Source organism: Zonotrichia albicollis, chromosome 5 (assembly GCF_047830755.1).
Source record: "Zonotrichia albicollis isolate bZonAlb1 chromosome 5, bZonAlb1.hap1, whole genome shotgun sequence".
NCBI classification, from domain to species: Eukaryota; Metazoa; Chordata; class Aves; order Passeriformes; family Passerellidae; genus Zonotrichia; species Zonotrichia albicollis.
In genome coordinates, this window is record NC_133823.1 from 33,518,231 (window position 1) to 33,533,605 (window position 15,375).

A 15,375-nucleotide genomic window follows, 5' to 3' on the forward strand; every position below is an offset into this window, starting at 1 on the left:
CAGGAGCTCTCTGCCATGTACAGCAGATGCAGGGATTACCCCAGGGATTTGTAAATCTGATCTGGTGTGAGGAGGAGGATTTGTGTGGTGTGCAAGGTTATATATGTTTGCTAAAAAGTTTTGGGGCAGTCAAGAGAGGTTTATTGACTCACTCTGGATGAGGGAAGAAGGGAAAAGAAAAGGATGATGGTAGATACTATAGAATACTTAATCTGTGTTTAAACCACCTAATTCAGGAGTGGTTTTGGTGGCATTGGGTTGATGGTTAGACTGCGTGATCATGAAAGGCTCTTCCAACCCTGATGATTCTGTGATTTTGTAATCATGAAGTACATAAGGCTTTCTTTGATCCTGAATCAAAAATTTGTAAAAAAATACTAAATAATGTACTTCAAGTTATCTAAAATGTAATAAAAAATATTACTACGGGCTTGTCAGGAAGTGACCCTGTCACAGAACTGTAATTTCCTTCTTTCATGGGGGATGTGGTGCCATGAAGCACAGGGCTAAAATGAGCTCCCTGCCACCGGGTCAAAGAGAGGATACCCCTGCAGTGGGACATTCTGTCACACTGGTGGCTTGGTGCTTTCTCCTGGACTTTACAGTACCCACTTCCAGGAGCATGTAAACTCAACAAAACCCTCTACACTCAGGAAAATTGTCTTGTTTTCTAGTGCTTGAGTGAATTCAGAAATTTGAGGAAGATAAAGCTGTTGTTCTGTGGGTTTAAGACCACACACTTGCAGGCTGTAGCAGGGAGGGTTAGAGGAATGAGCAGGGAGTGCTCTCTCTTTGGGAACAGCAAGACATCAGATACCTTAAGCAGTACTAGGAACTTGGCTATTTTAAAGAATAGGCAGGCAGTGATTGTGACCTCCATTCCAAGGCTTTTGCTGTTGCCATTATTGCTTTCTCCTAAAGCTGGTAGAGTGTGGATACACCTTTGTCATCTTTATTTTTCATCAGATGACCATGACAGGCTGAGAAGTTTCTGCCAAAGAGTAGCTCTGAATGGTTTGATGTTAAGCTGTGAGATTGTCTCAAGTATTGGTGCAGGTCCCTGGGGGAAATGGCTCTACAGAACTACACATCTTATTGAGTGTCTTCATTAATTATGTGAATTACAAAATCAGGGGCTTACAAATCTTTGAGAAGATAGTCAAAATGCAGTGTTGTTTGGTCCTGGCAAATGGAAGAAATAATCAGAAGGAACTAACATGAACTTCAGCAGTAAAAAGCAAAGAGTGCCACCGCCGAGGAGAAATTTAAAGCGTGAATGCAAATAGCTAGTTAGCACTGTGACAGGAAAGGATGAAGGTATTATGTTGTTAAATAAAGTTCCATTTTCATCGTGTGATGAGTTAACATCCATAAAAGTTGCAGGTAGATATTCCAGTTTGTGTATCTGTCATGGACACATTGCCATGTCCAGATTTGACCACCCTATCTGGGAGCCATGGAATACTCATTTGGAGACTCCAGAGGAGGTTCAGAACAGAGAAGACTGAGAGAGGGAGGACATTGTACCTTTCTGATATGGAAAAAGTAATTAAGAGGCTAGTGTTGAGTTGTTCCAATGGAGACTGGGCAGGTTTTTCACAGTTGTAGCATTGTTCCCCCTTTGTTTATTTACTGAAGTTTCATCAGCAAAGGCAGTCTGTGACATGATCAAGGAGAAAACTTTGGCATAATTCATCAGCCCTTAATATTTTACAGAGGATTGTGTAAAACTTCAGTGGCAATGGTGGTTTACTTGTGTGCAGTTAATTTTTTTGCTAAGAAAATTACTTTTCCACAGACAAAGAAAAGTGATTAGTGATTTGCTGAACTCTCCAGTCAAGGGACTTAATTTAGGAACTGAGATGGAGGGAGGAGTATTTTTAATTCACTGATGTACTTCATGTATGTATTTGTTTCCTAAGAGGGAAACAATAATAAAATCTTTTGTGATCAAAGTCAGTTTGCAAGGGTTACAATAACAGGGAATGTTTAACTTGAAAAGGTTTTAAGATTTATAATACTGTAAAGTAATTCAAAGAAAAATGCAAACAATATATTCAAAGTTAACATTTGGGGAATGTGTGAAATAATATTTCAAAAAAATTGTTTTCACTGTAGGCTCCTATATAATAGCACTAAAAATGTATTATAGGTCAGTATAAAGGCTCAGCTAGAGCGGTTTAGTGACTGGGGAAAAACCTTCTCATGTATCAGTTTCTAAACAAAAATATTTTTTGCAAGAATTGATATTTCAGAGGATTATTTATATCAGCAGACAAGACATGCACTTCTGGAAAATGGATTATTTCTGTGTTCTACTACTTACTGCAATAGATCGTATGCTAACTTCTTATTAGAAAATATGTTTAAAAGATTTTACATTAGTCTCCACTTAGAGTACAAATTAGCTGTGCTTCTTCACTAGAACTGTAGCTGGGAAACTGAACTCAAAATCTTTCATGCAAGGAAAAAAATGTTCTTGATTATATTCCTTTCTCTGAAACAAGAACTTTTTATTACATACATTATTTGTCAAGAATATGACACATATTTCTTGCTGCATACTTGGCTGTTGGCTTTTGTCTTGATAATGAAATACATACACACATGCTCTGAATGGATCATGACAGTGGAGTGAACTTCATTACTCCACAGAGAGGTGAAGGAATATTGGCTCGCTTGTATGGTGTTCATCATGTGGACACCATTGCTCATGGCAACAGGAGTTTGTGGAGAATGACATTATTAATTTGGAGTTTTGCCTGGCAGCCATCTCTATTGTTAGTGCAGAGCAAATAATGTGATGATCTTGAAGGACTGCCAGGGATACATACATGGATCCTGTGCTCACATCTACTGTGAAATTTCAGAGTTGTTCAATTTACTGAAACAAAAATAGCAAGATTTTTTTCATTGTCTCCTAATTTTCTTCTTAGTCATCACTTCAGATGGCACCTGTCTGTAATTAGAGTCTGTCCTACAGCAGACAGGGTGTGTCTTTGAAAACCCCAAACAGGGGGTGCATCTCCTGCATCCATTTCTCTCTGATTTATTAAATCTCCCAGAAAGTGAAATCAAGTCTCAAGGTGAATCCCTCCCGTGTGATGCAGGAAGAGGAAGGTTGCTTTGTTTGTTGCTTCTGCACTGGGATTTGGAGTATGCTGAGTTTTCTCCTTGGAAAACACAGGTGTATAAACCACTCCTAGATTAATGGCAAGGTATCTAAAGGGTATTGGTACAGACAGGGTGATGTATGGAGGAAGAAAACTGCTAATGCAGAGCATGCTGTGTCAGATTTGCTTGAAGCTGTTCTTCCTGCTCTGGAAAGAGAAGCAATGAAGACAAAATGCTGACCTCTGTGAAGCTCATTCCTCTTCTCAGAAAATGTACTTAGTCTTTCTTTCTTGCTATTATTCTTTGTCAAGAAATTGTACCTTCCAGGTAGAGCAGATTTCAGCCTCCAGGAATAGTTGCACCAGCAAGTGATTGAAAGATATTGTCAGGAATCCACTTCACCTAAGCCCAAAACACTGTTTAGTTGTGACCATTTCACTTTTCTGCCTCTATGGAGAGATTAAGCCTCATCACTAATAAAAAAACTGAGTTATGAATGGAGTTCTTTTAGTAATACTTGAAAGCAGATTTTTTCCCTTTGGCTTGTTTGCTTTCCCACTTGCTCCTAATATTAATTGCTAATGGAATAACATCCTGTGTAATTACAATGGAAGCGTGGTTCTGCTTTTAAGTATAGTTATGAGGAGAAAATATTCATAGTGTTCTGTTTCACTTTATCTTCATCTATAAGTGTAGCATTTAGAAGAATAGCATCCTGTGTACAGCCTCAGAATTAAAGCTTTAAATGCAACTCTGTCAATGCTAATGATTTCAATCTTTGACCTGCAGTTCTGTGTTTCATAATGTACTTATTTGTGTTTTGCAATTTGTATTTTAATTGCCTGTCGTAGAAGGTTCATGCATAACATTCTTCCTTTAAATCTTTCATTAGGTTTTTTTTTCTTCTTGTCAGCAGAACATGGCTGAATGTTACAGCAGCTGCTTTACAGCCATAACTCTCCAGTCTTACTGCTGGTAATGACAGCCAACAATTTACTGTGTGTATTAAGTTAGGTTCTGTGTTGTTGTACAGCTGAAGTTTTTAGGAAAATATTTTCCCAAATGTAGGACACCAAATGTCAGACTGACCTAATTACTGTTCTTTTCTACACTTTCTATGGGCTTTCTTCTCTTCTGCTAGCTGGAGATGAGTGGTTTGAAAATGTTTTCTCTAGCAAAACATTCAGATGTATTATCTTGGTCTTTATGGTATCATAGGTCTCCTTTCTGGTTAGCTGTTAGTGAGGGATTGCTTTTGTTTACAAAAGTAAGTGTCAGGAGTGAGACCTGCTGGTGAGATCCATGCTCCTCAGTTCACACCAGCTGCAGAGAGAAGCGTCCCCTGAGAGTTTTTCAGGGAACCTGTCAAAAAAAATTTCCTAGGCAGGGAGCTGGGGAATGAGCTGTAGGACAGGATTGAAGCCAAGAATTCAGGAGACTCAGATCAAGAGATCAAAAAGAAAGAAGTTTATAGTGACAGTGTAGACAGTATAGATTTCTGTCCTTTGGAAGTGTGCAGATTTTATTCAGTCAGCATAACTGTGCTGACCCGGCCACCAGATAACAGATGATGATCTCAAAGATTAAAGGTGGATTACTGCAGCATGAACAAAGGTGATGTAAGTATTGTGAGGCTGAACTAGTGTCCCATGGTGACAAGTTTTTGGACAGATGGAGCAATTTTTCTCTTTGGGGGAAGCAGGTCTGAGGCCTGAAGCCCATCTGTGTGCTGGCAGCAAGTCAGGGTTGGCAGCAGCACCTGAGCCTATCACTGAGATTGGATTCACGACCCCAGGGACAGCCTCCACCTTCGAGGCCGAGAAAGTGGGGAAAAGTGAGGACTCAAGGCCTTAAGTGGACCCTGAGTCATCTTTGATTCTGCCTTTGAATTATTTCTCAGAGGAGCTAAGAAACCCATTGGATGAGAGGCACTGAGCTCTCTTTGTGTAGTCTGTAAAATGATAACAGTATTACCAATTCCTCCTATGAATAACATCTACTTAATGCGACTATCTGTCAGTAATGATCTAGATGATTCACAGCCCATTTGTTTGAGGTGGTGGATGTGGCCAGTGGTGGAGATCAAGTGAAATTACAGTTCCAGTGGGGTCAGTAGCTGCTATTTCTAACAAAGATTTTTCTGATTGTTTGTGATTAAGGATTTACTTTTTCCGTTGTGTTTTTTGTGTTGGTTTTTGATGGGTTTGTGGATGGTTCTTTTGTACCCTCTTAACAATAAAACCTGTCTAGATTAGATTAGCTGGGTTGGTTAGAGCACATTGTTAATAATGGCAAGGTTGTGGGTTTGATCCCTGTACAGGCCATTTACCTGTGAATCCCTTTCAACCCAGAAGATTCTGTGATCTTCTCACCACTAGAAGAGTTCTTATTACTGTTATTCTTATTACTGTTCAGCTTACCTTCCTGCCAGTTCAGGATTTGATACACCTTTCCTTGTGCTTTCAAATGTAATTCTGAAGTGATAGAACTGTCTCGAAGACATTTTTTAAAATTATTTGGGCATCGATTCAAATCAATTTCTCCAAATCTTAAGATGTTTCTTAAAATAGCCATAACACCTTTTTTTCATATATTATTAGTCTAGATAAATGCAAAAGAATATTTTTTCTCTGGAAGCAGGTTTTCTGGAGACAGGTGTCTTGGGGTTTGAGGTAATGCAGTTACATTGCTTATATGTTATTTTTTTCAGTTCTTTTTTTTTTCTTGAGTATTTTCCTTATAGACATCTACAGGTTGGGGCAACCCCTCTTGATCCATGTGCTGTTACATGGCAGGCAGTGGGACAGTGCTGGCACAAGAGTATCTGGGCTGTGTGAGCATCTGGATCCAGGAGGGAAAAAGCTTGCCAGGCAGCTGCAGTCTCTGTTGGTGAGTCATCTAAAAGCCAGCAATGGACCCAGTCCAGCCTGAGGCCATATCATCTCCTGTTATCCTGCTTTTGAATTGCTCCCAAAGGTGCTGGCTGTTCTTAGAAATGTATCCTATACAGCTAGAAGAGGATTTTAGTGTGCAACCTCCTTGAGAGAAGGAGGTTGGTTGTCTCACTTGCACTGTGTAGTGATTCTGGTTCCCAACTCTGAGATCAGTGTGGTTTGCTCAGCAGTTTCCACTATGGCCTGTGCAAATTAGCAGAGCTCCGTGGCAAACTGATTAGCTGTATTTGCCTTCAAAGTCAGGTGCAGAGTCCACATACTTTACCTAATTTCTCTGCAATTGATAATAAACCAGGAAGGTTCATTTCTCTGGTTTTCCACAGCCTGTCCATTTTTACAACATCAAATTAAAAGAAGATGCTATCATGGGATAATCAAGTGCTCAACCTCATCAGTTTTCAGCTCCTTCGTGCTCCATTGAGAAGTACTTTCCAGTGTTTTTCCTGTCACTTCTGTGCTTGAAAAGCTGCTTTCAGTGCTTCACAGATTCCACAAGAAAATATTCTTGTGCCTCTTGTGCAGACTGGGAGAAATCTAATGCCTGGCTCCCTATTACCCTCCATAACAGGGTAACGCAGCAAATTACAGAGCTTTAATAAATGGCAATGATGCACCTAAGAAACATTTCCAGGATCCCTGAATACCTTTGGCTGCATTATTAGCCTCTCCAGGCATATTTTTTTTGCCTTCTTGAAAGGCAAAAAATTCATTAAATCTTTGACCACTGGCAAATGGATGAGTTGCTTCGTGTAGCAATGGCACAGTTACAAAAGCCGTGCCAAGCTCCAGCCTCCCCCCCTGTCAGCATGGAATCTTTTCAGGCTTCTGCATTAATCCCCAAAGACAGACATAAGTGAAATATTAAAATTACCTTTTGTCCCTGCTTCCCTGCTTGTGTTTGAAGCAGTGTTTGTGCATAAGGGTGGAGTGGGGGCACTTGCTGACAGTACTGTGGAAGAACTGATCAAAGGAATAACATTCATCCACATCCTCAGCTCCATGGCAGATCACAGCCATATCATTAACTGTGTGTCTCATCTGGTTAGCCTAGTGTGAGAGCTCTGTCTGCTTGAGGCAGTCACCAGGGGCAGTCTGTGGGACCCTGAAGAAAAGCCAATTCCATCAAGATGCTAGGCAGCAGTGTTTTTAAAGACTTTGCTGAAAAATCAGGAGAAGGTTATTGTAACTATACTTCCACTTATTCAAAATCTTTGCAACTCAGAAATGTTCTGGAGATGACCTTCACTAACTATTCAGTCTGATCTGGTGTGTGAACAATGGCAGGAACAGAAAAGAAAAACCACTGAAACTCCAGGTGCCATTTCCTTGCAGTGCTTTAATTCTTACCCTTCTTATTTGCCCACCTGAATCAATTTTGTGTTACACAAAGAAAGCCAGAGCCAGAAATACTGCAGGACATCCAGAACAAGTAAAAGCTTCTCTTTTGTGTGGAGTTTATGGTGGTGATTGCAATTCAGCAGCCTTGTTGGTCTTTTTTCCAAGTCTCCAACTGCTACAAGTGTGCACGTGGTGCTGTACAGTAGCATGTAATGTATTTATCAGAAAGGCTTCTTTTCCTCACTGGTCATTCTTAAAACCATCCAAGCTGCTGGGTGTACACCTTATGTACAAAGCTATTTTGGGTGAGCTCTCATGTCTTTAAATCTACTTTAATCTGCAATAAGTATATAATATGTTAGAGTTCTAAAAAACATAGGGCTGTAGTAATCCAAATAACTTAGTCAAAATCATCTGTAACTTTTAACAGCAGACTCCTAACTGATTGGATTTGTAATCTAGAAATCTGCCTTGGGAGGAAAAAGTCTGAATTAAAGGACTATTTTGAAAATAAGAACCTATTTTCAGCCCAGTGGTTTTGTTTCAAAAGGAAACATTTATTATCTTTAATGAAATTGAAAATTTCTTCTTGAGTTTAAACTTTGGTTATGATGCTATACGGGGCTTAATTAAGTCAATAAAGCAAAAGTAAGCCCTGGAAGATAATTTTCTGGTTTATATCTTTCTGTCTAAGGAGGGGAAGAAAACATTGGGTAGCAATTCTCTTCAGATACTGCCCCCATATGTTCTGAGAGAATTTCCACAAAGGTAGTGATGGGATTTAATGAACTGTTGTTATTCATAGGAACATAGAATCAAAGCTCAGCAAAAGCCAGGAAACCTGAAGTTTCTGTTTTAGGGACAGTTTATACTATTTTACCTCCAATCTATCTTCATTTCTACATCTAATTTCAAAGATTATATTTTCAAGGGACAACTGTGAATGCAGATAATATCCATCAATTTGAAAAGGTGCTAAACTGACAGAGCTGATCCAAATTGTGTTTAGAGGTTGTTTTTGTTTTCTCTAGCAGTTCTTCCTACTGATAAATTGAAGGGTTTTTTGCTGCTGTGTCCAAGGTCCATCCCTCCTCATGACATGAATGTGGCTCAGCTGAGGGGCTGCTCTCAGCTCTGCTCTCTTGCTTTTGCAGCCCTCAGGCCTCAATCTTGTGAGACTGCTTGTGTATTAGATTTGTCTCTTTAGCATGACTTCCAGCTGTTCATTTGCTCCTTGGTTTTATCCTTCTGAACACCATTGCCTGCAGGACATTTCCAGAAGCTTTCATTTACTTTTACCTTCAGGATGCTCATTTGTGCTGACCCACCTGCTTAGTTTGAGTACTGTAGATCTCCTCTAACAATAATTCAGACAGATTTCTCTTGGATTATGAGAGGTAATTATGGGAAGGAGAAGCCTTTCCTTCAGAGTCTTCAGTCTCTACCCAGCTCATCTCTTTCTCATTAATTTTCTAAATATGAGAGAAAAAGGCCTCATCACCCACATAAGGACTCGTTGCTTTTATACAATATAATTTTTTTAATGAAGTTTAGCAATATAGTAAGAAAAACAAGAATCTGTGATGAAATTACAGTGGAAACTTCTGTAAACTGAAAGTCAAGCACTTTTAGAAGTTCCTTTGTAGCTGACTCTCCACAGCTTTCTGGCTCACCATTTGAAGAAAGGGATTTTATCTTAATATTTCCCAAACAAAAATGGAGTTTAAAAATTGAATGTGATTATAGAGAGACTTGGAAGTTGAGTTTAATACAACTTGGCTGCTACCTGTTGCAGCACAATGATCATATGAATGGGTAGTTTACATTTATCTAGGGTAAATGTTGTTCAGAAAATGGGACACTTGAGTTAAAAAAGAAAGAGTAACTGCCGTAGGCTAATGTAACAGAGACCGATTTTACTTTCTGAATGTTGATAATTTTATAAACATTTAAATGGGTCATGTTTTTAGAAGGGATAAAAGATAAAACAATGCCTTACAGAAATATTAAATGTAAAAGAGTTGGTGCATTTGAAAATACATTTTAATACATTTTCATTGTATTTGCTTAGAGAATTAAGTATATAAAATATTCCACTTTTTTTTTACTTCTTGAGAAATTCACAAAGTCTTATCAATATTCATTCAGCTAATTTGACATCTTTTACTATGCACAGTATAGAAACTGTCTTTAGGTGGAACAACCACTAAATTTTTATTTTTGTAATTTGCTTTCTTAACCTACATCGCATCTGTGCCATCTGATCAACTCCTCTTAATTTCAGTTTGGTTTACTCCTGCATTCACTTCCTCCAAGTAGCCAAGTCTGTCACTAACATTACACATACATAAATTTTAATTTTCAGGATTTTCAAACTTTTGTTTAGGATTAGTGTCAGCTTCTGCTATTTGCTTTGAGAAGCTGTGATACAGTGTCAGGACTCACTGCAGACAGAACCTGGGGCAGTCACCAGTGAAACAAGGTAACTGAATTTATTCCCCTTCCTGGGGTGCCTTCATTGGCATCACTGAGGTGAAGGGACGCTTCTTGCTTAACAAGACATTGAAATTCATTATTAAAGATGCAGGAGCCTAGCTCAAAGCTGCATTCAGTAGGTCACCAGTCATTTCTGGAGCTGTCACTGTGCCAGCAGCACCATGGCCCCTTTCCTCCTTTTCCATTACATCCCTGATACCACGAGGTCAGTAGAACCAGATTTCTGTTGTGGGGTTTTTGCCTTGGTTTTGTATAATGTGCCTGTGGGTTTGTCACTGAAGGTCAGTTTGCCTGATGTGTCCTGCACGAGATGTGTCCTGTCCTGGACTCCTCACTCCAGCATTCATCCATCTCTGTTCAGTAGTTCAGCACAGAGCCTTTTAAATCAGTCTGGGTTATACAGAGGGGTGCAGAGTGCAATATGTGCCATTCCTTGGATTCAATTACAATGGCCAAATTGCAGCTGTTTCGGGCAGGTGCTTCCTATCAGTGTACCTATTGTGCACGTCATCCAGCACAAGTGCTTTCCCATTTTCATTTCCCTCATTTTCATTCTGCAGGCTGTCAGAGCTTCTCTTCCCTTCTCACAAATCCTTTAGTTCCGCTGTGTGTATCACTCTTGCAGTGTAATGATTCCAAGCCCTGCTATGCAGTTTGCTTCTTTGTAACACACCATATTTGTTTCTATTGCAAGTCTGAACTTCCCATTCCTTTGAAGTTCATGTCATTTTTCCCTTACCTTGAAAATTCATAGGTGAAATTATCTCCTTCCTTCCTCTGCATGTTAATTGCAAGCAGTTATAAAAATTTTTGCTGTCTACAGTTTGAGCTACTGCTACACTTCCTTTAGTGCCGTTTTTTGTTTGTAATGTATCTTTTCCTATTAAGTATTTGCCTGCCTTTTTCTCAATCTGTATTTTTTTGCAAAGCAAGTTTTGTGGGGTTTTACGCTCTAACTGAATCAAATTCTTTTTCTATTCAGCACAGCAATCTTTGACCAGTTGGGCCATTTTTCAATCAGCTAGCTTTTACTTCCAATATTGTTCTTTCATGTATGTTCAGTGAGTCTGTGCAGTAGTTCTCAGGTGGAAGGATTTTTAGAAATATTTTTAAGTTTAGCAACTTTACCCTTCCAGCTTTTGTGATGTTTTAGGAGCCTTTGTCCTTTTAATGTTTTGACCGAAAGAACTTTACAGCTTTCCCCTGTAATTACTCACATAATATTATGCTATAATAGCTCAAGTCTGATTGTTTAAGCATCTGAGTAGGACATTTCATGAAAAAATTACTCCTACAAACATAGCTTTGTACTTGACATTTCTACACAGAAGCCACTAAACAAGAGATTAATTCTTCTCCTTTGGGCTCAGTGCAGTTCTTTTATCTGTGTAAGTGATCCTATTGATACATAAGGACTTTTCATATCACCCATGATTGCAAGACTGGACTCTTGCCTTCATATTTTGGAGACAATTTAAGGCCTGTTCAGCAGTAGCTGCTTGTGGCATGGAGTGGAATTCATGCTGTGCCAAGCACTCAGTTTCACACAGCTTATTACTAATTCCACTCTAATGAAAACCAAAAGGCCATCCTGCTTTTCCTCTTCATTGCTCTTCCTACAAAACAACAAATGTCAGAACATCTTGTGGAATAGGAATTAATGGGGCAACATTACATTCAATTTCTTCACTTTTTTTTTTAAGGAATTGCAAAAATTATGGGTTTGCTATGGTCCCAGTCATTAGGTGGTTTTGTTAATTGCAATAAATGTTCTGAACTTTCAAGTCTGAAGAACAAGGGGTTTCGTTACTCAGGATTTATCACTGGAAAAATCTATCTATTCAAATATAATTTGTAAGTACTTGCAAATTATTTTGGATTTTTAAGTCTCTAATTTTTTTATCTTCCATCTGATTTACCTGCGGCAGTTGCCTTTTTTATAGGCCATTCACTCTACTGAGGGAAATGCTTAGGAAAGATATTGTATCTATGAGAAGCAGAGAAATCTTGCATTTTCCCAGTGATTTCTGGGACTACATTTCCTCTGTCAGTAGCAATTTAGTTATAAGCATTCTTGTTGTAAGTCCTTTATAAAAGGACATTATGTTTCGATCATTTAATACCTGAAGTCAAAAAGGACATTAGATTTACTTTGGTAGGAATTGAAAATGTATTGTAGTAGTCAGAATCCTCAGGGGAAGGTTTCTAATAAAATCTCTGTTTAATTTATTCATATGTGGAAATACAGTCAATATTGAAATATGAAATGTCAATAAAAGTAAAAAAGTATTAGCATTCAGTGTATGTTACACTGCACAGCCTTGCCAGTTTGGATTTTTTTTCGCAAAGCATTGTTTCTCAAAGTTTCTATGTGCTTTTAAAAAAGTAATCTCTAAAGGAAAATGAAATTAGTCTGTAAGAGTCATGAAAATGGGTAGTTTAATTTTTTTTTAAGCTACCATATAGAAATGAAAGGAAAATTATCCATAATGTTTCTCATTACCATGAATGCAAATGAGGGGATAATTTTCTAACATTCATGTGTGGGATTCACTGGCTGCCTGATGGTGGCAGAGACCACTCAGCTGTTTGCTTGCTATTTTATTGTCTCTACTGCCTTAGATAAAAGACAGCAGCCTAAAAAAGTGTTAAGGCAGAGAAAATATGGCAGAATATTCCATTAACATGATGTCCTCTTCAGTAAACTTCTAACTTATGCATGGATTCCTGAAATATTTACCAGTTCCAAGTTCACTGCCAAATCCTAAACCAGTGGCAAAGGGAGAAGTTTTCATTTTCTAGTCAGGGCTTCCGGGATGATACCATCTGCTCCCATAGCTCCAAACAAGCCACCAGCAGTAATTCAAAACAAAATGCCCCAGGATGGAATAATTTTCCCTTGGGGCTTTATTGCTACAAGAGACAGGGCACAGGACGCAGTTTCACGTTGGTTCTCTGCTAAGGAAACATTGCCTGGAAGCCATCCAGGTCTCCCGTGGCTTTGTCTTTTCTTCTCTCTCTGACCAGCCATCACTATGAATATGTTCCTTCTGGCCTCTTGCTGTAAAACTCATAAGGCTAGTGTTGATCTGCATTGATGGAATTGCATAGTTGGATTGGACTTTCTCAAGCGTGTTGTTTCCCTCCTGTTCTGCGTAGACGTCCTTGTATTCCCCTTCCACTATAACTTCAAGGAATAAGTTGAAGAGCGACATTGTAATTCTGAAAGCTGTCACTGTATCTAATGCATTAGAAAGGTGGTCTTCTTGATACTGAAAGAAAATAAAAAGAGAAAATGCTTGTTTTCCAGTACAAAATTCCTGTATATAAATTTGCAATATGTTTTTGTCGTTATTCTCTAACAATAACTTTAAATATCTCATTTGTTTTCTATATTGTCTGTGGAAAAGACTGAGTCAATTTAAGAAAATGTCACATAATTATTAATGGAATAAATGGAAACATGGGAAGCATAGCAAATTATTTGCCTATAAGTCACATTACCACTGTGAGATACTTTTGAGGAGCTCTAAATGTTTAGGAAAGCAGATGTTTAACTCCCAAAAGCTTCTCTTCAGCCATCCTCTTTCACCTTTCTGCCTTTCTTTAGCCAGCACATATGAGGCTGAAATTAATTGAAAACTTTTGCTCACTTTCAAATGCACATTACTTCACATGGAGTACTGAGACTCATTAACTACTTTGGCAGTTTTCCAGAGTCCCTTTCTTTCTCTGTTACTTATCAATAAACAGAACTTTTGGGGAGGCTATTAGTTTTTTGGGCTTGGTTTTGTTGGGATTTTTTTTTTAAAAGGAGTTTGTGCATGACTGTCTGCCATTCTCTAGATCTACCACGTTGCCTGTTTCTCATCCAGAGCCCCTCCTTGGATGAATAAAGGTAAATATTGTTTGGTTGCACTACTATCATATATGTTTATCTATGCCTTTCATAGCTTCACAATTCAAACAAACATTCCTAGAAACACACCCAGAGGGCACACACACACACACACACACACACGGGCCAAACATCTTCATTATTATTTGTGTTGCTTTATTCATCCTTCAGGTCTCCTGTAATGGCTGGAGGTCTGTTTGCCGTTAACCGGAAATGGTTTTGGGAGCTGGGAGGCTATGATCCAGGATTAGAAATATGGGGAGGAGAGCAGTATGAAATCTCCTTTAAGGTAAGTCATCAAGCCACTTTATAGAATACTTCCTTGCTGGTGTTGTCACGATGCTTTCATTCATCTGGGCTTCTGTCTTTTTTAACTAAAATTAACTTGCTACAATACTTCTTTTCATTAGGAATTTCCACAGTGCCATAAGCAAATGCTCCAGAAGCCATATAAAAATCACACTGAGTGCAGCTCCCTCTGAAAACACAGTAGCTTACCACTGTCAAAGAATGAAGTTCCACCTTTTCCCTTTTATCAAGTCTTCTCCACTTACCTTTGCTCAGATGCTGTGTTTGTGCTCAAGTGTTGAGCTCAGTTCAACAAGCCAACAGAGAACTAATCCAGCAGAAAAGGAAATGCAATAGCTTTTCTGTCCAGATCAACAAGTTTAATCATCTCTGGGGATAGGGTCCCCTGTAGTCAGCTCAAGAAAAAGGATAGAAATAGAGAAAGTCACAGGAAGAAAGGCTTCTTTCAATAGCAGTGGATCACTAGAGCAGCTCAGCTGCCGTGAGCTGTTATCTGCAGGCCAGCTGTTCCAAAGGAAACTTTTTAAAATTGCATTTAAATTATTGTAATGGTATATGGGTCATTCAAGTGCTCAGGTTATGTACAACCAGCCATGTTATAGTATACCTTCATATCCTGTATGTGGACATGTGTATTGAAATCTGTTACTCGGTATTTACATGTAGAGCTGAAAGTCTTGTTACTTTCTACATGTAAGACATGAATTTTTATTAGTTTACTGAGGACTAACATGTCTAATTTTGAGTTTATTTTCCAGTATACCCAAGGACATAAAAATTTTACCTCATAGTCTCTACATGCAAAGTTTTGCAAGGGCTTGATAGAGTTTCCTGTCTTAGATTATTTGAGTCAAGTGTGTTAGGATAGAGCTTGAAACTGAAATTGCAATTCAAATTTACCTCCAGGATCTTTCCAGCCTACTTCCAAACTCTGTCAATGTAAAGCTCTTTAAATAAATATAACATGTCAGCCATGACTAATATCAGATATCTTGCAGCTGAGTTTCAGCTGCAATTAAAACAATGCTGAGGCCATTCTGTTGACTGAAATGTACAGTGTCACCCAGCACTGGTTTTCCAGCCTCTCTTTACAGGAGTTCCAAGAACTGCAAAATGTTTTGCATTAACTGGCTTACTCTCATGTTTCTCCAAATCATTTTTATACTTCAGGAAAATAAAACAGGAAGGCAGGGGAAACTCAATAGCTAGACTGTATGTTTAGAATATATTGATTTACCTTCTGTCCATTGAGATTGTTTCAGAGGC

The 15,375-nt window shown here is 38.6% G+C and overlaps 1 protein-coding gene across 3 annotated transcripts in view; it reads left to right on the forward strand.

The window, feature by feature from the left end:
• The window catches only part of GALNTL6 (polypeptide N-acetylgalactosaminyltransferase like 6), a 434,479-nt gene that overhangs the window by 378,790 nt on the left and 40,314 nt on the right, over positions 1 to 15,375 (forward strand). For all 3 annotated transcript variants that reach the window (XM_005483801.4, XM_074541294.1, XM_074541295.1), the window contains exon 7: positions 13,972 to 14,089. In XM_005483801.4, coding sequence (XP_005483858.2) covers positions 13,972 to 14,089 — 118 coding nt within the window. The remainder of the gene's footprint in view (positions 1 to 13,971; positions 14,090 to 15,375) is intronic.